Source organism: Heterocephalus glaber, unplaced genomic scaffold (genome assembly GCF_053883595.1).
Source record: "Heterocephalus glaber isolate CG9 unplaced genomic scaffold, H.glaber_assembly_v1.0 deba00000331, whole genome shotgun sequence".
Taxonomy (NCBI): domain Eukaryota; kingdom Metazoa; phylum Chordata; class Mammalia; order Rodentia; family Bathyergidae; genus Heterocephalus; species Heterocephalus glaber.
In genome coordinates this window covers 28,349,807-28,374,225 of record NW_028258142.1, presented here as the reverse complement: position 1 = coordinate 28,374,225, position 24,419 = coordinate 28,349,807, and the positions used below count along the sequence as shown (strand labels likewise).

The window sequence follows — 24,419 nt, the reverse complement described above, 5'->3', positions numbered from 1 at the left end:
AGCTATTAAAACTCTGAATTTAGAATTTCTATTCTCTTTGAATTTAAACTTCATTTTTAAATTTTAGTTACAGTGAAAAAGTAAAACTAGTACTAAACAAGCAAAAGTAGTAAAAAATAAGATAAGATAAAACAATTAAATTAAAATTAAATTATTAAATTAAAAAATTAAACAGTATTTGTTGATAGAAACCATTCAGAGTGAAGGAAAACTTTAAAGTAAAAAATGAGTTAAAATTACAAATTTTAATATTGAAAAAGAGAAACATGAGATAATATAAAATTTATATGAAATATTAAATGATGACATTCATTAATATGCAGAGTATGACACATATAATAGGAATACATACATGTTAACTATTACTATTATAAGAAATAAAAATGATAAAACACATGACTAACTTTTTTAATGGAGAAAATAAGTAAAGATTACTTCTAATGATAGAAGAACATGTATAACCCCCATTGAGAAAAGAAATTTAAAGTACAATATTAAAATTAGCAATAAAGGATTGAGGAGAGCACTTGAATACTGAGGGCCACCATGTGGAAGTTTTGAGGATGATGGAACTGTTCTATGTGACCATAGGAATGGTGGGTACACAACTTTGCATGTTTCTCAAAATCTATAGAACTGTGAATTACAGACAGAATTTTGCTTATAAAAATGTAAAAAAATATTAAAACAATACTGAGAAAATGATATGGATAGAATGGCAAAAAATAATACAGGTAGAGTTCTGAGTTAAATAGAAGGGATCATCTACCACATAAAAGAAACAGACAATATTCAAGGTTTATGGAGGGAGTGGTCTAGGAAGATGATGCCTTTGGTGAGAATAGGCCTCACCAATAGAAATAGGCTCATTATTCGTATGTACTAGACCTGCCTGGAAGGACAGAGTAGAAATGTACCAGTCGCTTTATATTACTTCCTGTAAAGAAATATAGGCTATTAAGGAGTGTAACAAAACTCTAAAAGATCGACTCATAAAATGCAGTCCACTAAGTGGAGAATAAAAGTGAATATTTGTCAAAAAGTATTTAGTTCCTGTTTCCACATGGCAGTGCCATACACAGTAGAAAGTACACAACATATTGTTTTCATTACCAAGAGCCAGCAGAGACAAATCTTGCTGGCCACTAGAAAAAAATAATAAAACTTTACTAATTATATTTTCATTTTTCTTTCATTCCTTTATTACCCACCCTTAAAATTCATATCATCCAGAAATACATAAAATTGTGGTAATTTTACATGTACTGACAATTACATATAATCACAAATGTGCATAACCTTATAGGAAAAATAGGCTTATTCCCATTTTGTTAAGTGCTGTGTGCTAGGAACTGTTCTAGGTACCGAAGTTAGAGAACTTTTGAAAAAGAATGCCACAGAGTGATGAAATAATCACATTATGGTAGTCCAATAATTGGAATAAATTCTATGGGGGCAAAATCAGAGGAAGTTAGGAGCAATGCGCGAAAGGTTTTAACTTTAAATAATGCAGTCAGGGGAAGCTTGATTTAGCAAGGCAGCTGTATCTAGAGGAGATATTCCCAGGCAGGAAACCAGCAAATCCAGATGCCCTATGTCCAGTGCCAGCCTGGTGTTTTTGATGAGTTGCAGTATTCAGTGTGGAGCATCTGACTGAGGTGATGACAGGGAAGGTAAAAGAGGACAAAGAGGTGAGGGCATGGTTCACATATGGCCTTTCAGACCATTCTAGAGAACCTGACCTTACAGTGAGGTATGGAAATACTTTGGGAGTTTTGAGCAGAGAAGTAAATTGATCTTATTTGCATTTTATTTAGTTATACACAAACTCACACTATGTCTATATTCATACACATCTATGTTAAATCCAGTCTATACACTGGTGGCTTCCACATCTATATTTCAAAACATGGCCTTTCACCAAAACCCCAGAATTACACAACCAGCTATTTTCCAGATATATCCACAGGTTTGGCAAAAGAAATGTCAAATTTAATGTGGCCCAAGGAGACTTTACTAGTTTCTCCTCATCTTACTACATCATCCCTCAGTTGCCCAAGCCAAAGACCTCTGAGATATCGCTGAATCTCCTTTCCCACTCTCAGTCAGTGCTTAGTAGAGAAACAGATTTAATGCAGGATATACAACTATATCAGAATTTACAAAATAGGTCTACGATGGCACCCACAGAGTCAAGTGGGGAAGAGTGTGAAACAGCTGTCTGTGCACTGGAGATCCAAAGGATCCAGTCCAAGGCCTGGAGCTCCCTGTAGTGTCTCATGTGAGTCCATATTAGGAGGCTGAAGGGTCTGCGCTGGAAGCCAGGAGACAATGTCCAAGGTAAAGCAAAGACTGGAGATCCTCTGAAGAAACAGAAGCAAGTCTTCCTTCTTCATTATGCTTTTATTCCATTCAGGCAGCAAGCCTGTTGGTTGGTGCCGTTCACACCCAGGGTGGGTCTTCTGTCTTCAGTAAATCCCTTCAGCCACACCCAGAACTATGCTAATCTAATTTAATTGGGCATTTCTTACTCAAATTGACACAATCAGTTAACTCTCACACCCATACTGATTCCAGACAATCTATACCTTCCCCAAACCCAAGACTGCTGTCTTTGTTTCATCTCTAACACAGCCACCAAGAAAAGTGCAAAAGCATTTTTATAGTCTCTGTTTCTCTCTGTGCACCAAGCTCCAAACATATTTCCACCTAGAACAACTACAATGATCTACAATTGAAAATGTCAATTCAAGCCCCCTGTCCCTGCCAGGAAAGACCACTGGAGATCTAAGGACAAAATTGAAGTGTCTTATTTACTTTGACTAGCCTTGCTTACAGTGACCTAGTCTCTGAGCATCTCTCTCCTCTCTGTGTTTCTCTCTCTTTCTCTCCCTCCCTCCCTCTTTGTCATTTTAAAAAGATATGTTAAATAGCATAAAAGTTATTATCTTAAACATATGCAGTGCAATGGTATTAAGTACTTTCCTATTGTCATGCAACCACCCATCTCCAGAATTGTTTCATCTTGCAAAAATGAAATTTTGTATCCATTACATAATACCTTCTTATGCCTCCCTCCCTCAACACCTGGCATCCACCATTAAATTTTGTATCTTTACAAGTTTAACTAATTAGAGTACCTCACCTAAGTATAATCATGCAGTTTGCATCTGTGACTGCTATGTTTAACTTAACATCCATGAGGCTCACCTATAATATACAATGTATCAAAATTATCTTCCTTTTGGAAGCTGAATACTGTTCTTCTGTATGAATATACCACATTTTGTTTATCCATTCATCTGCTGATGGACACTTGGCTTATTTTCACCTTTTGGTAATCGTAAATAATGCTTCCGTGAACATGATTAGATAGTTATTTGCTTGAATTTCTGCTTTCAGTTCCTTAGTACATGTACTCAGAGTTGTAGGATCATGTAAGAATATTAATTCTATTTTGAATTTTTCTAGTTTTGGTTGTACTGAGTGATGATTACATGTTTTCATAAATGGGATTGAACTCAGGCCCTTCACACTGAGATGTATTTCCAGCCCTTTTTAGTATTTATTTTGATACAGGGTCTTGCTAAATCTCCCAGCCTGACTTTGAACTTGGAATGCTCCTGCCACAGCCTCCCAAGCATCTGGAATTATGAATGTGTCCCACTGTGACTGCTTATCTTTAATTTTTGAGAAACCACTGTATTGTTTTCTATAGAAGCTCCATCATTTTCCATTTCCACTGGCTGACTCTTTATCTTTTCTATTTTCCTTTTCATCCTCCATCTTTCCCATATCTTTACCTTCTTTGCTTTTTTCAAATACCAACCTCATTTCTGTGGTAGAGCCTTTGCAATATTTGTCTCCTTTGCCTTCACATCTCACCACACTGATATTTACCAGGCTGGCTCATTCTGATCATTCACTTTAGATTCCAAAGCAGAGACATTCATGGATGAACCATTTATCGTTCCAGTAGTATAACACTTACCAAATTGCATGATTTCCTTTTATTTTCTTCCTTCCCACAACATATCTATAATTATAACTGACATATTAGAGATTGTTAAAATGTTATAAGAATTAAAGCAACAAATTTCCTAGTGTTCTACCGATGAATATTAAGCATTAGTGAAAACCTGCAGTCATCACTCAAAGAATAACGTGTATTAGAACCAAATTAATGCAAGAGAGACTCCACAATTTTATAGCATCATCAAGAATGGTAATTGATCTAGTTGTCTAGATTAGTCAGACTCTAGTAGAAATTCTGCACATTATTAATTTGGGTATTTCAGAAAAAATATGTTCTTGTTGGTCTCAAATTATCTCAATCATTACTCCTATATTTCTCTGTACTTGATATATACAATATCTGTCCTGGACATACTTGTAAAATCTTTTGTGTACTTCTCAGTAGCAAATTTCAGTGTTATATCCAAAATAAGAAGCACTCATGTCACATACCTTCCACGTAAAATTTCTAAATTGATATTTTATAGTTCATTTTAGTAATAACCACTTTCATAACCTGTAAGGTCGTCTGTATTAGAGAAAACTCATTCAGGTAGTGTAAAAGGAAAATTGTTATTTCATTTTTATATTAAGTGAATGGGTGACCATGAATAGGCTATTCTGGATTATAGACCATCTCCTGGCCTGGTTATCATTATGATGAGGCCATACATTTTGGATGGGCTAGTTTTAATATTGCCTTGATCCTTCTGTCCTTATGCTATTAATTGCATGATAAAAGCTCATTAAATATCTAGCTGAGAAGGGAACATATATTCATTTATTAATAACCATATTTTTTCATTATTTTCCATGGTACTAGGGTTTGAATCCAGGTGTACTCTACCACTGAGTTACCCTCCTAGCCCTTTTTATTTTTTATTTTGAGACAGAGTCTCACTAAGTTCCAAAGCTTCTGAAGCTGAGGTTGAACTTGCCCTCCTTTTGCTTGTGTCTCCCAGAGTGCTAGGATTACAGACAAGCCTACGCCACCACACCCTGCTTAAAAAGATGGTTTTGAAGTTTGCATCTAGGATTGGAACTGTTTTCATGCAGTGAGGAATAGAGGAGTACCAACACCTCTTCTTCAAGAGCTAGTTGGCATAAACTTTCTTATATATGTTCACTCCTCTGATAGATGAAATTCTGCGCATACTAACTTAACTAATTTATAAGGGACTATTGTATGATTTACAAAACTATGGAAAAACAGTTTTTATCTGAAAACCTTTTAATAATTCTTTCCTTTTATGCAAAAGATACTGTCATTGAAGTCATTATTCTTTCATTTTGTTTTCAAAAGATTAATAAGGTGGAAAATCAGAATATTGTTTATTTTCTTAATATAAAATTATGCAAATTACCTTGTTGTTCAAATAGTTATTATAAAACTTCACATGTGTTAAGCAGAATTGGTTGTAGAGCCCACTACATTTCAAGGACACTGGTGAGAATATGTGGCAATAGGGTTTGAAAATATTAAATCCATCCCTTTCATCCCTTTTATTACTTTTACATAGGGTTTATAGTGTGAAATACTTTGTAAACATTACGTTTCTGCTGTAAAGGTTTATATCCGCATTTTGAGGCATAATTTTTTATGATGCCTTTGCATATTGTATCACAGGCTTCTTTAGGGCAACAAATAATAACTTATCCCTTCTTGCTCACAAAAGGGCGTCTTTAGAGAAATAAAATCAAATCTTTACAAAATTCTGTTGATGTAGTACATTCAGAACATTTTGAAAAACTGTTGGTATAAAGCCTACTTTAAAAACTAACAAAAGACCTCTTCAACACATAAGCTGTTAAGTATTCAGCTGAATATGTATGGAAAGTCAGTGGAGGAAATTGTGTCAGCTTTTGCTGTTCTACTAAGGAGGAAAAGGGACTGTAATATTAACAATAGTCATCAAATCTTTAGGCATAATTTGTTATCTTCAGAGGTTTTTGGTCAAAACAGAAGTAATAAGCACAATAGTTTGAAAAATTTTTAAATCACTAATAGTTATGCATACCAGTTCATAGTCAAGAACTACATTAACATTTAATGAGCTGTTGAAATTGGGGTGGCCACATTCATTCTTACTTTTATTTCTGCAAGACTGACTTGATTTTGAAATTGTAGACTACATATGCCTATATTGAGCCTATATCATAATACTTAGCATAGTTTACTATAACTATCTTTTCACTTGCCTTTACTTTTTACTTTACCTTTCCTGTTAGGTTGTAAACTACAAGAGTTCAGGCTTTATGTCTGCCATATTCACTCTCTATATCTTGACTATCACAGGTACTTAGCCCTATACTAAAAACATAGTAAGTACTACATACTTATTCATTATCAATGTCCAGAAAATGAGTCATTCTTTTAGAAATATAATTACAGGAAAGGGTGATGATGTAAAATCCAAATGTCAATTTAATATTGAATTCATTAATTATCATTACACGATCTCTTTAAAAGAAAATACTGTTAGGGTGATATGCATGAGACCTCATATGTTACTCATAAGAGTATTTTTATGGATTACTTCATTAAATCTTCACAGCACCATAGAAAATCATAACTATCTTCATTCTACAGTGGAAGGAATTGAGGCTTAGGGAAGATAAGTAAAGTCTCATGGTCTCATAGCTAGTGAGTCCCTAGCACAGATTTTAACTTTGCTCTTTCTTCACCCACTCTTTCTTTCAGCTCAATCTTTGAGTCAATCAATATTTGGAATGCCAATTCAATCAGAACAGAAATTCAGAGAAACTAAATTTCATGAGGAACACAGCTAATAAATGATAGAACATAGTATTAAGCCAAGTTTGTACAGCTCTGAAGCCTGTGTATTTTTAGTCCAGGGCACAGACTTTTTCCTTTAACAATAATAATGCATTCTGCACAGAAGCTATAAACAACCAGCTGTGTATCATCCAAATTGTGCTGAGCAGGTCATCGCCATAAATTGTTTATCCTGACAAATTCTTAAGGAAGGGCTGATCCATTTATTTTTGGTTTTGGTTAAATCAGAGTAATTCCCAAGCAAGACAGTTTGAGACATTTCATTTCCCTTTTTGTTATTTCTATATTTGTCTTTATTCTACCTTTTATAAATGATACCTAAGAAGAAATATATGGAAAAATGTAAAAAAAGCTATTAGAATAAAGATGCATGATGCTGCAGTCCCTGTAGAAGGAATACTCTAGAGTCCCTGTAGAAGGCACCAACTATGCTTAAGAAATTTTGTAACACTCAAATTAAATATAGAAAATATAGCACTGCTGATGAAAGGAGGAACTTGACCATGTATAAAATATGATATTGTCTTACATAAGCAGGAAGTTTTGCCATGCTACATAGGCTCTCTTGTAAGAAATACTAATGATGTCTTGTTGAATCCTAGAGTCTCAAGTGCCCGACCAGCCAAGCTCTCTTCATGTGAGGCCCCAGACCAACTGCATCATCATGAGCTGGACCCCACCCTTGAACCCGAACATTGTGGTGCGAGGTTACATCATTGGGTATGGCGTTGGTAGTCCTTACGCTGAGACGGTGCGTGTGGACAGTAAGCAGCGATATTATTCCATTGAGAGGTTAGGTGAGTAGTGATGATTTTTATTTTACATAAAAAAAGATGATTTATTTTAAGCTATCCTATCCAGAAAGGGGGGGAGCTTATGATTTCAATATGTAGCATAGATTAGTTGCTAAAACCTATGCCCCCCCTTCTCTCATGTCTTCATACACACACTCTGTCTCTAGAGTTTGAATTTGTGGAATTTGACCTAGAGCATCTACAGTGACTCGTGCTCTGATTTATTTCCTTCCTCATGTGTACTAGAATAAACAAAGAGCTTTGCTTTCTTTTTCCAATGGTCAGTGGAAACTTCTAGTCTTAATAATTCTTATAAAAAGAAAGTAAACACATTTTCTGTATCCATATTTCATTTTATTTCCAATGCATTTTTTTTTTGCTTTATTGTCTTCACCAGGAAAAATTCTGTCAATTATTCTTTAATCTTAACCACAGTACCTTCTTTTCCCTTAAGGATCAGATAAAGCTCTGTGACTATGTCATTATGACTGTAAAACAACAAAATGAAAAAAGGAATGTTTAGTCAAGCTGTAAATTGAATTTATCAAATCCATCCTACATGGATTTCTGTTCCCTCCCCAATCTAAATTTTCTTATTACACTCTACCTTGTTTTTTCTTTTATTTATTTTTTTTATGGAATACAATGCTTCAATTGTGGTATATCTGAATTCATTCACAATTTGTTCATTCAGAGAGGTCTGTTGTGTATATATACCTTCAAATTAATTTTATATATGATTTTCTTTAGTGCTATAAAAGATCATGTCATTAGTAAAGGTATATAAAATAAATACAGTGTATGCACTGTATCAGATGCCAGTAACTTAAAGCAAAACGCAAGTTGATTCTACCTGTTGATTTAATGGCCAGATTATTGGCAGTGAATTACCTTTACCCCTCTGGAAATGCAAACTTGTTAGGGATGGGAGCATGTGCTTATTTGCAATGTCTCTCCCAGACAGAACAGTTGTAATGAGAAACCCTATTTGAATTTGAATAGCTAAAATGCACTAGCAAGAAAAGATTTTCTCAGTGCAGGCAGAAAATTGCACTGACCCATTCTCTCTGTAATTGCTTCAAACACTAATAAGTGAAGCACCTACTGAAACTCCACAATTTTAGTCAGCTTGGCATTTAGAAATAATATTCCCTCAGTCAGACCCTGAGTTGGGATATAAGGGCAATCACAAAGCTCATATTTTACGGCTGTCAAACCTATGTCAGGGGACTCTCCTTATCCATTATTCAGAATACACCATCTCTGACAGTTCATCTTGATGCCACTTACCAGTCAGAGGGAGGGAGTGCATGGCCATGCACAGAGCCCTGCAATAAGAATGAACATGGTGCACACTCAGGAGAAAGGGAGGAACAACACACTATACTATCACTGTGTCCTTTGGATGATGATACGCTTTATTACAAAGACATTCTCTGGAACCTCCAGATCTTACAACTACTTAGAAGTCTGTAAATTAACATTGAGAGATTTTCCCAAATAACTGGCAAAAAAAGGGAAAACTCCCTTTTTAAGGTATGTTCTAAAGAGCTAGGAGAGGGCCTGGTGTTGTGGCTCAGTAGTAGAGAATACTTGGCCAGAATGCCTGACCCCCTGCATATGATCCCAGCACTGAAAAAAGAAAAAAAAAAGGCAACTTGGGATATGACCTATATCATCAATAGTCATGAATTTGCACTGGAAAATTTATTTGGAAAGAGAAATTATATTCATATATATGTATGTATTCAAGTACTACCAATTGATGTGCTTGAGTCCTCACATAAAATATGAAATGAAATAATTAGTTATATAATAATTATTCTCATGATTGTGCAATTAAACTGGCATTTTCCAACTAACACTTTCACTATGTAACCAAAATGTATGTGAGATATCATAAGCTCTGATTTTTATAAAAATGACAGATTCTTCCAAATCTACATTTAAATTCTGCTAAGAAACCACAATTTTATTTATTCAATTGAACATTAAGTTGGGCGCTTCAGGGATGAGACAGTTGCTGAGTGGTAAAGTGTTTGTCTAGCATACAAAAGGTCTTGGGTTTGAAAACTAGCACCAGAAAAAAAAATCAAGTTTCATAGTGTCTTTTTGAAAAGGTATTTCTAAATGTATTTTTATTTTTAAAGCTGTCTAATCATTATAGAAACACAAAGTTATCCAGTCATTATATATATAATAAAAGGAAATTTTATGTTTAAGGACTGCATGTTTTAATTATACAACTGAAAGTTAGTTAAAATTATCACCCATTGAAGCATAAGTAATAACTGCTTTTTCATTTCTGTATTGGTAATTTCTGTTACTTTCTATTGCTTTTTAAATTTTATTTCATTAGTATATTTTTGTAATATATGAAGTTTTAATACATCTTAGAGCATAGGTACATATATATAACATGCCTTGACTCATTTTTATTCTCCTTCCCATCCCCACTCATCCCATCCCTCCCTTTTCTAGAACCCCTTTCCCCATTTTCATTATTATTGTTAGCTCACATTCCTAACATACAATGTTTAGATTCATGATAGGTATTTAGTGCATGTACATGACAGTTCTTAAATATTTTTATTCCCCCACCCCACCTTGCCCTTGGTTTCCTGGACCTGTTCCCATTTGCAAAACATCTGTTTCCCTTTTTCCTTCTATGAAACTTTTATTTTGTTATTAATTTACACTTTCTCTTGTTGCTTTTTTTAATGCTTGGTAGAGATTTACTAATTAGTTATCAAAGAAAAAGCCTTTTATGTTACTAATTTATTATCTACCATATTTTTCTTTCATGATTGCTCTTATTTCCTTTCTTCTACCTATTGTAGTTATTCTTTGGGCTTGAATTTTTAATTTCTTAAGGTGGAAATGTATAAGTACCTATGGCTACTAGTATTCATCTAAGTACTATGTTACTTGTATCCTACAATGATATGTTATATTTTATTAACTTATAGTTCAAAACATATTCTACTTTCCCTTATGAGGTTTTAATTGCTCCTTATGGTTTGGGGTTTTCCTAGTTATCTTGACATTAGAAAACATACTATTTAATTCTGTTAGTTTTAAATTTCACTGAGATTTTTTAAGAACTAGCATACTGTCAATGTGGATGAATGTACTATGTGAATTTGAAAATAATGTGTGTTCTACCGTTGCTAGATATAGAGTTATGAAAATGATAGATCAAAGTCTTCAATAGTGTTTTTTAGATTATCAGTGTCTTTACTAAATTTTCTGCCTAATAGTTCTATGAATTGCTAAGTCTAGGTGCCAAAATTATCATGGGGAGTTTGTTATTAAATAATCATTTCTCCTTCTCAAATTACCTCAGTTAACATTCAGAATACCCTTATATTTTTAGTTATAATCTTGGACTTTGAAAAGTGTTTTATCTATCATTAATATAACCACACTGAGTTTACCATTTATTTTAGAGTTCTAATCAACCTCTATAAAACTATCACCTCTTAATGGCAATGAATTGAAATCTTTTAACACCATTGATGTGGATTAAAAGAGATGTGAAGTTAACTAATGTTTTTCAAATTTGGAATTATCCTAGAAAAGGAAGACTATATAATTAAAACTTTTAGAATTTTAGGGAATATCTGTTACTTCTTTTGAAGTGTTTTAACTGAAGTTTGAAAACATTTTTTCCAGGTAGCCTTTTCTTTCATTCTTATTATCCTTTCAGTGGTGCATTTTAAAGGACCATTGTTTTGATAAATTGTTGAAAGCATAATGTGGGCATGGAAAAATAGAAATAAATATGGAAATGAATAGAATTCTAAATCTGGAATTTTTCCCCTTGCAGAGAGATTAACATTGAGAAAGTGACTTGAACTCTGGCCTTGTATCATAGAGTATAAGTGTTAAAGTTGTGAAAAATATTTAATTAAATAGCAAAGTTCATCATTTCTATTTATTTATTAGTATATATTTGCAATACATAATGTTTGCATTCCTTGTGTGGAGTTGGTTCCCATACATGGCACATCTTAATTCTCTTTTTCAGTCCCCTTCCCTCTCCTCTTCCCCCCACCTCAATCTCTTGGTCCCCTTCCTTTTTAAGATAGATTTATCTCTATACTTCCTATTGTCTATCTCTTAATTTGCACATTATCTATCCTTTGGGTTTCTCATATGAGAAAAATATTCAAGTTTGTATGTCTGATTTATTTCATTTAATATTATGATTTCAAAGTACATCCATTTTCCTACAAATGACCCAAGATTATTTTTCTTAATGACAATGAAATACTCCATTGTGTGTAAATACCACATTTTCTTTATTCATTCATCTGTTGTAGACATATGGGTTGCTTCCATTATTTAGCAACTTTGATTTATGCTGCTATAAACATGGGTATGTATGTATCGCTGTAATATAATGTCTTTTGTTTTTCTAGAAGATACTTAGAAGGGGAACAGTAGGCTTTCATGAAATTTCTAGTTTTAGTTTTTTGAGTAATCTTCATACTGATTTCCATAGTAGTTTACTAGTTTACATTCCCACCAACAGTGTACCAGTGTGCCTTTTCCCCAGCTGCCTTTCCAATACATGTTATTATTTGATTTCTTTTCTTTTGATTTTATTAATTTTATTGGTAAATTTTAGGTATACAATATGATGACATTCATCATTGGAAATTTGCAACTTTACATAATCCATCTTGGTTCTTATTTTTTCCTCATTCCCCTGCCCTCCCTTCAACCCTTCCATCCCTCCCTATTTATAAAAACTGTTGCCATTTTTTCTTTTTCTCATACTAATTCCATTCCTATCTTTCCTTTCCCCTACCCCTCTTACTTCCTTATCCCCTTGGCCCATTTTCTTCCTATTTCACACTATCTGTTATGCCTTTTAGTCCTTATTTACACTTTTGGTTTCTTACACTAGAGAAACTAATTTGTATTTTCACGTGTGTCCTATTTATTTCACTTAAGAGTATCACCTCAATGTCCATTCATTTAGCTATAAATGTCTCTAATTTCTCATTTTTTATGGCTGAGTAGTATTGCATTTTATTTAAAAAAAACACATTTTCTTTATCCAGTCTCCAGTTGATGGGCAATTGGGTTGCTTCCAAGTTTTAGCTATAACGAATTGTGCTGCTATGAACATGGGTGCACATATATCACAGTGGTACTATTCTTTTAAGTCTTTGGGGAAGATACCCAGCAGGGGAATAGCGGGGTCAAATGGGACTTCCAGTCCTAGTTCTTGGAGGTATCTCCATACCTCCATACTGATTTCTACAGTGGTTGCACCAGTCTACACTCCCACCAGCAGTGGAGCAGCCCCTTTCCCAAAGCTCTGCCAGCATCTGTTATTGGTTGATTTAATGATAGCAGCCATTCTTTCTGGAGTGAGGTAGAGTCTCAGTGTTATGTTCATTTGTATCTTTCCAATGACTTGAGATGTTGAACATTTTTTCATATGTTCATTTGCTCTTTCTACTGCTTTATCTGTTTATCTGTCTGTTCATTTCAGTTTCCCATTTTTGAATTGGGTCTTTAAATTTGGGAAGTCTGATTGTTTTAAGTTCTAGGTAGTAGAACTTTATATATTCTAGATAGTAGACCTTTGTCTGAGGAACAGCAGGTGAAAAATTTTTCCCAGATTGTAGGTTGTCTCTTCACATTGTTGGTGGTTTCTCTTGCTGTGCAGAAGCTTTTTAATAAGAAGAGATCCCACTTCTCGATTGTGCTGGTTCACAGACAACTGAGTTTTTGTTCATAAAATCTTTTCCTACACCAATGTCTTCAAGAGTTCTACCTAACCTCTATTCCAGCTGGTTCAGCATTTCTGTTTTAATATTTAGATCTTCAATCCATTTTGATTTCAGTTTAATGCATGGTGAGAGATACAGTTTTAATCTTAGGCAAATTGAAACCCAATTTTTCTAGCAACACTTATTAAAGAGGCTATCCTTCCTCCAATGAGGCTGTTTGGCTCCTTTATTGAAGATGAGGTGGCTAGTGTGTCTGGAGTTGTTTCTGCATCTTCTAATCTGTATCACTGGTCCTCCAGTCTGTTTCTTTGCCAGTACCATGCTGTCTTTATCACAGTAGCTTTGTAGTGTAGTTTCAAGTTGGGGGTTGTGATACCCCCGGCCATGTCTCTGTTGCCTAGAAATGCTTTTGCTATTCTAGGTTTCTTTCTGTTCCAAATGAATTTTTGGATTGTTTTCTCCTGGTCTGTGAAATATGCTGCTGGAATTTCTATTGGAATTGCATTGAATCTATATAGCAGTTTTGGAAGTATGGCCATTTTCACTATGTTGATTCTTCCTACCCAGGAACAAGGGATGTCCTTCCATTTTCTGATATCTTATTCAATCTCTCTTTTCAGAGTGCTATAGTTTTCAGAAAAGAGGTCTTTGATTTCTTTTGTTAGGTTGATACCTGGGCATTTCAGTTTTTGGCATGATATTGTGAATGGAATTGATTGCTCCATTTCTCTCTCATTGAGTCTGTTTGTGTAGAGGAAAGCTATTGATTTTTCTTTGTTGACCTTGTATCTAGCTACTTCACTGAATTTTATTATTAAGTTTAGAAGACTTTTGGTGGAGTTCTTAGGGTCTTCTATATAGAGTATCATGTCATCTGCAAATAATGACAGTTTGACTTCTTCATTTCCTATCTTTATTCCTTTTATTTCTTTCTCTTTTCTAATTGATGTGGCTAATGTTTCCAAAACTATATTGAACAGGAATGTTGATAGTGGACATCCTTGTCTTGTTCCTGATTTTAGTGTGAAGGATTTCAGTTTTTGACCATTTAGTATGATATTGGCTGTTGGTTTTTCATAGATAGCTTTTATCGGAATGAGGTAGAGACCGTCTATTCCAATTTTTTGTAGGGTTTTTATCATAAATGTGTGTTGGATTTTGTCAGATGATTTTCCTTCATCTATTGAGATGATTATATGGTTTCTGTCCTTGGCTCTATTGATATAGTGTATTACATTTATTGATTTGCATATGTTGAACCATCCCTGCATCCCTGGGATGAATCTCGCTTGGTCAAGGTGTATGATCTTCTTGATGATCTTCTGCATTCTGTTTGCCACTATCATAATAAAAATTTTTGCATCTATGTTCATTAGTGAGATTGACCTATAGTTTTCTTTTTAAATTGGTTTTTCTCTACTTTAGGGATCAAGGTGATGATTCCTTCCAGGAATGAATTTGGGAGTATTGTTTCACTTTCACTTTCATTGAAGAGTTTGAACAGTAGTGGCAGTAGTTACTCTTTAAATGTCTTGTAGAATTCAGCAGTGAAGCCATCAGGACCTGTGCTTTTCTTAGTTGGTAAATTTTTAATTATGTTTTCAATTTCATTGATTGATATTAGGTTGTTTAGAATTTTTAGGTCTTTTTCATTCAATTTTGCTAATTCATATGTATCTAGGAATCTGTCCATTTCTTCTGTGTTTTCCATCTTATTGGCATATAGGTTCTTGAAGAAGGTATTGATGATCCTCTCTTTGTGCTGGTTCCATTATAATTTCATCCTTTTCATTCCTAATAGCATGGATTTGGGCCTTTTCCTTCCTTTTTCTGATAACATTGGCTAAAAGTTTGTCAATATTGTTTATTCTTTCAAAGAACCAACTGTTGGCTTCATTGACTTTTTTCTCTACTGCATTGATTTCTGCTCTGCTCTTCATAATTTCCTCCCTCATATGAGCTTTGGGTTTGTCCTGCTCTTCTCTTTTTGAAGTTTGAGATTTAGCATCAGGTCATTTAATTGGTCTCGCTCTGTTTTCCTAATATGAGTATTCACTGATATGAATTTCCCTCGTAAGACTGCTTTCATTGTGTCCCATAGATTCTGATATCTTTTATTGACATTGTCATTTAATTGTAGGAACTGTCTGATTTCTTCTTTAATTTCCTCTGTGACCCATTGGTTATTCAGATGTGTGTTGTGCAATTTCCATATATTTATGAAATTTGTGCTGATTCTTTTACTATTAATCTCCAATTTCATTGCATTATGGTCTGATAATACACAGGGGATAACTTTAATTCCTGTGCATGCCAAGTTATTTTCCCCTGCTTGGGAAGTTTTCTGCCATCGCTTCTGTGAACAGTTTTTTATGTTGTCTGCACTCTCTCCTGTTTCTTCATTGACTCAGATCAGTCTTGTCTTATTCTTCTTTGTGTCATCTAGCAACTGGTGGATTGATTTCTCATGGTCCCTTACTATTTTAGAGAAATTTTTCTTTTCCTGTTCACTAATTTCAGTCTTATCTTCTATATCTGAAATTCTGTCCTCGGCTCATTCTGCTGCATAAACTTTCAATGAAGTTTTTAATCTCCTGGAAATCTGTTTGCATCTGTTTTATGGATTCCATTTGTTTCCTATTTTGGGATTCCATAGTGTTCCTCAGCTCCTCAATTTTTTTTATCTGTGTCCTCCCCAGATTTATTAATCATATCTTGCAGTATGTGCACAATCTCTGCTATTATCTGAGAAATTATTTCTGATTTCATTTTTTCCAGATCTTCTTTTAAGTTCAGGGAGTCCAGGTAGTTGAATATCAGAGTGTTCCATCTCATTTCCCTTTGGGGTTGCTTTAGGTGATGCAGAAGTCTGTTTTTGAGACTTGTTTATGTGTCTTCTAATTTCAATGGTGGGGAGGGGCTTGCTGTTGGCACCTGAGCAGCTCACTTCCTGGGCCCTCGGGACCATTGTATGGTGGCCCAGAAGGTTCCGCCTTAGCGCTGGGGTCAGTTCTGTGGGAGTCTTTTGTGTCTCACAATCTTCAGCCTGTCAGATCTAGGCTTCATTATCAAAACCCTACTTGGTTTGACACCAGGTGTAAGTGAAAAATTGAAGACAGCACTTTCTGACTGGTCACAGGTACATGGTTTTGGAAATATTTTCTGTGCATGTTGTCCTGGGTCTCTTGTTTGATTTCTTTATGATGGCCTTTCTTTCTGGGGTAAGATAGAATCTCACTGCTGTTTTACTTGCATTTCTCTAACAGCCAACAATGTTGGGCATTGTTTCATATTGACCATGTGTGCTTATTATCTGTGAAGTGTCTATTTCATTTGTCCATTTTTTGATTGGGTCTTTTATTTGGTGGAGTTAAATTTTTTTGAGTTCTTTATATATTCCGGATATTAGTCCTCTGAGGAATAGCTGGGAAAACTTTTTCCCATTCTGTAGTGTTTTCTTTTACTCTGTTGGTTCTTTCTTTTGCTGTACAGAGCATTTTAATTTGATATACTCTAATCCCATTTGTTGATTCTTGGTCTTATTCCCTATCCAATCATGGTTCTGTTCAGGAAGTCCTCGACTGTACCCATGACTTCACAAGTTTTCCCTATTCTTTTCTTCCAGCAGTCTAAATGTTTCTGTTTTGACATTTAGTTCTTTGATCCAGCTTGATTTTAGTTTAGTATATGGTGAGAGATATGGGTCTAGATTCAGTCTTCTCCATATTTATAACCAGTTTTCCCAACCCCATTTATTGAAGAGACTATCTTATCTCCAGCCTATTTTTTGGCCTTTGGATCAAAGATGAAAGAGTTGAATGTGCTTGGGGTTGTTTCTGTATTCTGTATTCTATTCTATTGATTCTCATGTTTGTTTCTGTGCCTGTATTATGCTGTTTTTGTAACGATACCCTTGCAGTACAACTTCAGTTCCAGGATTGTCATGCCTCCCACTTTTTTCTCATTACTCAGTATTTCTTCTGCTATTCTGGTATCTTCTGGTTCCCTCTGAATTTTAGGATTGTTTTCTCTGGTTCTGTGAAGAATACTGTTGGTATTTTTATTGATATTGCATCCAGTCTGCATATCAATTTTGAGTATGGCTATTTTGACTGTACTGGTTCTGCCTAAGGAGCAGAGCACATCTTTCCATTTTTTTATGTCATCTTCAATTTCCTTTTTCAGAGTACAGTAGTTTTCATTGTAGAATTCTTTTACTTTCTTAGGTTAATTTCTAAATATTTAATTTTTCTTGATGCTATTGTGAATGGTATTTTTTTCCTAATTTTTCTCAGTAGTTTCATTATTAGTGTACAGAAACACTTGATTTTTGCATGTTGATTTTGTATCCTCCTGCATTACTGAATTTGGTTATTAATACTAAGAGTCTTTTTATGAACTTTTTGCATCTTCTAAATGCAGGATCATGCCATTTGCATATAAGGGTAAGTTGACATCTTCTTTTCCCGTACATATCACTCTGTTTTTGTTGTTGTTTTCTTTCTTGCCAAATTGCTCTTGTTAATGTTTCAGGGACTATATTGAACAGAAGTGGTGCTAGTGGATATCCTTCTCTTGTTCCTGATTTTAGAGGGATTAGCTTTCAGTTTTTGCTAATTTAATATGATATTGGCAGTAGGTAAGTCATTAATGGCACTTGTCAGATTGAGTAAGGTCCTTCTACATCTATTATCTTCAGTGTTTTTATCATGATTTTGTCAAAGGCTTTTTCTACATCTGTTGAGATGATCCTATGGTTTTTGTCCTTGTTTCTGTTTTTCTGATATGTTACATTTATTGATTTGCATTTGTTGGACCATCTTTGCATCCTTAGGATGATGCCTACTTGGTCATGATATATGATCTTTTTGATGATTTGTTGAATTCTATTTACCGGTATCTTGTTGAGGATTTTTGTGTCTGTATTTATTAAAGAGATTTGTCTATAGTTCTCTTTTGGGGGTTGGATCCTTGTGTGGTTTTGAAATCATGGTAATGTTAGCTTCCAGAAATGATTTAGATAATACTCCTTCCCTATGAATTTCATTAAGGAGCTTAAGGAGTATTGATGTTAGATCTTGTCTAAAGGTTTTGTAGAACTCTACACCCGGAATTTTCTTTGTTGGTAGATATTTTCTTACTGCTTCAAATTCATTGTCTGTTGTTGGATTATCCACATTTTAAAATCTTCATTAAGTTTTGCTAATTCATATGTATCTAGGAATCTATCCATTTCTTTTGTATTCTCCAAATTGCATACAGCCTTACAAAGTAGTTTCAATAATATTTTTTTATTTCATCAGTGTCCATTTTGATTTCACCCTTTCATTCCTAATTGCAATGGTTTGGGTCTTTCCTCTTTATGTTTAGATTTCCTAAAGGTTGTCTATTATTGTTATTCTTTTGCAGAACAAACTCTTCATTTGTTAAGAGATATAAATATTAAATTTTGTATTGTGATCATTATAATAATAAATTTTGTCTAATTTAAAATACTCAGCTTCCTGTGATAAATTTATTATCTTCTAAATACTATAAAAATCCTTTTCAGCACTGATTATCGAAGTATTTTGTACTAGTAGTAAAAGGTGATTAAGAAAGTGGGTGTTTCATTTGTGAGGTTAATGTTCATATCCAATGGCACTGAATGAGGGCTTGAGTTCTAGCTCCAGCAGTGGATTGTTGGTCTGTTCATTACTTGTAGCACAAGTGTCTTTTCATTCCCTCACTGTGGGACTCTCTGTGCCTCAGCATTCTCATTTGCCAAAAAGAATAGCATATACCCCCTCAAGCCTCTTATGAAATTTAACTGAGATAGTAAAAGAAAACCTTTCTGTAATTTTTAAAATTTGAAAATATATTTAATACATAATATATAATTAAGGCATTGTTCTTATTCTCATTCTTTATATTAGTTGTTGAGCAAATATATAGTAGTTCTGTTGGCTTTGAATTATGTTTTTATAAATAAATATTGAAGTTTATAGTGTTTTAGTTTGTCTTTTTTTATTCGTTAAGTTTATTGGTACATGGGGAATGGGTAAAAAAGAACCAAGATATATAATCTAGTTTGTCTTTTTATCCAAAAATGCAATATTTGAGGTAAAATTTTTAAAATAGTTAAAGGTTTCAGGTTTTAAATTCAGATAAATCATCTAATGTATGACATAATCCATTTACTAAAAAAAATTAGTATGAATAAATGGATCTAACACAGTGACATTCAGTTCAGTGTGAAAGACAAAAATGTGAATTCCTAGTTTTCACAGAAATAAAATGCTGATTAGTAAACCCTGAGTAAGAGAGTTAGATTCATTCAGCATGAGCACTGGTTACCTAGAGAGGAGTGAGAAGGGATAAGAAAAGGTCACTCCATGAGATCATTTCTCAGAATATATCAGGAAGAATGGATCTTAGCTTTTATGATTTTTTCAGGTTAGTGTCTTCTGAACTTATAGGTATTGTCAAGCAGTCTTTAAGGACAGCTGCAGGATGATTCATTAATAATACATACATTCTATTTGTAACTCTTTTCTCACTTTTCTGCTCTCAGAGGTCCAAAGCAGATGCATTGTGTTTCACCTGGTGAATTTTTTATTTGGAAAAATTCATTACAAATTATTGAAAAAACAGACAAAATCCCTTTTCATTGGGAAATAATCTGTATGTATGTGTATGAGTGTTGTGTATGTGTGTGTGTGTGTATAATTAGAAATCTCCAAATCTAATCTCCTACCTTCTTTTATTTTTTCCTATTCCTTTTATTTCAATAACTCTTCCACATCTTATCTTACATTTTGTAACCTGACATTTTGTCATTTGCACAGTGCAACTGATAAAGGAACTATAAGGATCATTCATCCTATCGATATCAAATTCAAGCATTCTATCAATAAAAATGTTTTCCTCCATCTTATATATTTTTCAAGAAAATATTTTATTTGGGTTTAAACAATCCAAATTTCATCCTTAATTTCCTTAGTCATTTAATATTTATAGACAGTTACTCACTACATTTCTTCCAATCACTGTCCAATTACAAGTTTGTTTCTTCATTTTCTCAATTATGTCCGGTGTCACGTAATTGGTATCATATTAATTTTACAAATGAGAAGAAGACAAAGAACTAAACAAGAAAAGCCAACTAATTTTTAAATGAAAAAGTGGCAAGTGCAATTGTACGCTAATTGTGTCTTTTTATTGCCAGACTATTTTGGCTTGGGCCTATGTTTCAAAGTTTAATGGACAGATGAAGAGTAGGCATATCTGCCTTTGTTCCCACCTTAGGGAGAAAGAATTATATCTTTTCCATTCATATAAGGCACTTTTCCTGAAAGTATGGATTACATGGCTTATCTGTTGAGAAGATTCTGTTCTACTTCTAGTCTCCGGATAGCTTTTACCATGAACAGCTGTAGAATTTAGTCCAATACTTTTTCTCCAACTACTGACAGGATCATATGGCTTTTTCCTTTTCTCTGTTTAAGTGATGACTTTTGGGGGTGGATCTTCTAATGCTGAACTAACACTGCTATCCCTATAACAAAACCACTTTCCACATCCTGCCAGATCTGACTTCCAATAGTTTGTTTTGTTAAACAAATTTTTATCTATGTTCATACTTTTTCTTCTATTATCTTTATCCAGTTTTAGGATTAGCACAATGTTGGTTTCCTAAAATGAGGGGAGAAGTGTTCCTTCTTTCTTCTGCTTTAAATGTTTGATATAATTTATCAGTTAAAATGTGTATGAGCCTGTTGTTGTCATACAGGTAGGTTTTCAAGCTAGGAATATACTTTCTTTACTAGGTGCTATTCAAATTTTATATTTTCTCCAGAGTCAGTTTCATTAATTTGTCTTCCAAGGTATTTCATAGAAGTTGTCAAATTTATTTCAAAAAAGATTTTTGTAATATGCTTTCCACATCCTTTTAAATTTCGTAAAATCTGTAGTATTGTCCTCTAAATCTTGATATTGTAATTTTAAAAATGTATAATTGATATTGTGTAATAGGCAGAAAAGGTCTAAAGGAGTAGGGGAAGTGGGAGGAGTAGGGGAAAGGAAAGAAGGGAAAAGAAAAAATATGAGAAAAGGAAAAAAATGGAAACAAAGTCTTTGTAAATAGGGAAGGGTGGAGGGAGTGAAGGGAGGGCAGGGGAATGGGGAAAAAATAAGAACCGAGATGCATCATGTAAAGGTACAAGATCCCAATGATGAATATAACTGTATTTTATACCTAAAATGTACCAATAAACTTAATGGAAAAAAATAAATAAAAGCAGTTATTGTCCAAAAAACAAAAAGTGGCAAGTGTTATATTAACACACCCAGATCAATATTCTAACAGACAGTAAGGACCTGTATTTTAGTGTGGAGACATATGCCTGGGATCAAATTAGGATCTGATCAGTACATAACACACAACTAGCTATAACACACACAGCTAGATCAGTACATAATACACACAGCTATAACACACAACTGCAGGTAAGTTCCACTTCGTGGATACAAAAACAAAGTGTTTCAGTGAAAATAAATCCCCTTCAGTTCACTGACACAATAATATAATGTAGTGACATAGGTCATAGCCCTAAAATTTCTGATTAAGCACAAGTCATAGCTTCATGTATGAGCTACAGCATACATAAGTATGAGCACTGTTATCCCCTGAGCTGTACTGGGGATAACAGACTTCTGGTCAGACTTCGAGGGAAAACAGAGAAAACTAGGTATCAAGACGTTTTGCTTTTACGCAACTTTGCCTATGGGTTAAAAGGTGTGCTTCACCTTTGAATACTATCAGTTTCTGTCTCAATGATTTTGAAGATCTGGTATCAAGTACATGATGTCCTCTTGATGAACTAACCAATTTATTGATTATCAACTAACCCTATTAATCAGTAATACTATTTACTCTGAAATTGACTATTATTAGCATATCCAATTTAGATGACATTTTTATGATGTATACATACATAAATTTAATTTCAAATTATGTGTGTCTTTATATATATACTTGGTTTCTTAAAGGCATCTTATGATTGAGTCATTTTCTTAATCCAATCTGACAATTTTTGACTTTTAATTGAGATGTTTAGGTCATTTACACAGAATAAAATTGTACATAGGATTTAGTTTATATCACCACATTGCTATTTGTCTTTTAGTACTTGTTGTCCTATTTTCTTCTTGTGAATTTTCTTATTTTTCTGCCTTTTTACTTGGATTAATAGAGTATTTTAAATATTTGTATTATACTCTCTTTGTACTCATTAGCTATAACTGTTTTACTATTTTAGTGGTTGCTTTAGAATTTATAGTATATGTTTTCAACTTAAATCATATATCCTTTAAAAATTAAGAATAAGGCAAATGCATTTTATATCTAACTAGACAATTGCCAGTTTGGGTAATCTTCATTATTTCTTTTGCATTAATTGAGATTTTCAACTGAAAGACAGACTCTTTTCTTTCAGTATTTTGAGGTTATTTCTCCACTACATTTTACATTGTCTTAGTTCCAACAAGGGTATAACATTCCTTCTTACTTTTGAGCCACTGTATGTAAGTCATATGTATATGGGGGGAGGTCTCCCTGCTTTAAATTTTTTCTTTGCCATTAATTTTATACAATTTTATATTAATGGCTGGGTATAATTTTGTTTCTGCTTCTTCTGCTTGAGATTTTTTGAGATTCTTGTATTGGTGGGCTCATAGGTTTCATGGCAATTGGGACATTTTTAGTCATTATTTTCTCAAACAGTTTTTCTTTCTCCCACTCTCACTCCTCTCAAAAAAGATAAAGAATGTAAAAATTTTAAGAGAATCAGTGAGCTCTAGTACAGTTAAAGCAGTCCAACATCTGTGTAACTGCAACATCTTCTGAGCACTTTGCCCGAATTCCCATGAGTTACACATTTTTCTTTCTGACTGACAGAAAGCCACCTATTCCAGACCTAGGTGACCTGCAGAGATTGTTACCTCTCCTAGTACTGGATTGATCTTTTCCTAGCCTTGAGAAGTGCCCTCATTCACAGGCACTGAAAAGTCCTCTGGTGAAAAGCAAAAAGAGGCAGACCATTTGCAGCACACCTGCAGAGCCCTTCTGTGTATTTCTCTTCTTTCTTTTACTCGTCCCCTCACAGACTGTAGGGCTTTGGCTCCTCAGATTTGGAACTTAGCATCCCACATTACCAGGAGGTTACAAGGTTCCGTCTAGATTTCTCCTTCCTGGGCTGCATTGTGGAAACTCTCCAGGCCAAAAGTTGGGAAAAATCAAAGGGCTTACACTGTTTATGTAATTGGTCTCTTTTTAAAGTTGATCTAGGTAATTCCTATTACTCAGTTTTGACCACAAGAGTCCAGTAATAAGCAATCAAACAATCATTTTTTAATTCTACTATGCAAAAACTTTCAGCTTTTCAAGAATACCAAAGATGCCAAACTGTATTATATATTCCCTGATTTCTGTCACAAAACATTCATTCTGTCAAGAATGAATCCTGTCATATTGTATTTTGCAGGAATAAAATTATCGTGAGTGCTCTTAGAAATAGACCCTTGAGCTTGTGGAGAAATGAACCTTTATAACTCCCAAAGTGCATTCCAAGTTGAGTGAATTCAATGTAAATTACAATGTTAAGCTTCTCATCCCCCCATCAGAAAAATCCCTTCATGCATGGAATATAAAAGTTTTGATTTTATGACATGCAAACATTTTAAATCAGAAAAATCAATGCACTTTAGCAGCCTGAAGAATAGTTGACATGCATGAATAAAAAATGAATAGGCACCATAGAAAGGACATTTCATTATTTTGAAACGAAGTACATTACAGTTGTTGGTTAACAAAATTCTGCTTTGTACTTTTTGAAGCAGATTGTAAGAAGAATTATGGATGATTGTTGACCCAAATTGTATCTTTTATCTGAAGCACCCAACAAAAGTACAATACTTAATGTTAAAGAAAATAAAAAGACAAGGTAGACTTACCCCCTTTTTGTCCTTATATATCTTATTCTGAACATTTATGTAGTGCATAGTAGCAGTGAGAACAAACTCAAG

General features: G+C 33.9%; 1 protein-coding gene across 8 annotated transcripts in view; it reads left to right on the top strand.

Annotated features, from left to right (window-relative positions):
* Positions 1-24,419, top strand: part of Dcc (DCC netrin 1 receptor) — a 1,202,110-nt gene that overhangs the window by 1,018,532 nt on the left and 159,159 nt on the right. For all 8 annotated transcript variants that reach the window (XM_004855173.3, XM_021236635.2, XM_021236638.2 and 5 more), the window contains one exon: positions 7,414-7,608. In XM_004855173.3, the coding sequence (XP_004855230.1) occupies positions 7,414-7,608 (195 nt within the window). The remainder of the gene's footprint in view (positions 1-7,413; positions 7,609-24,419) is intronic.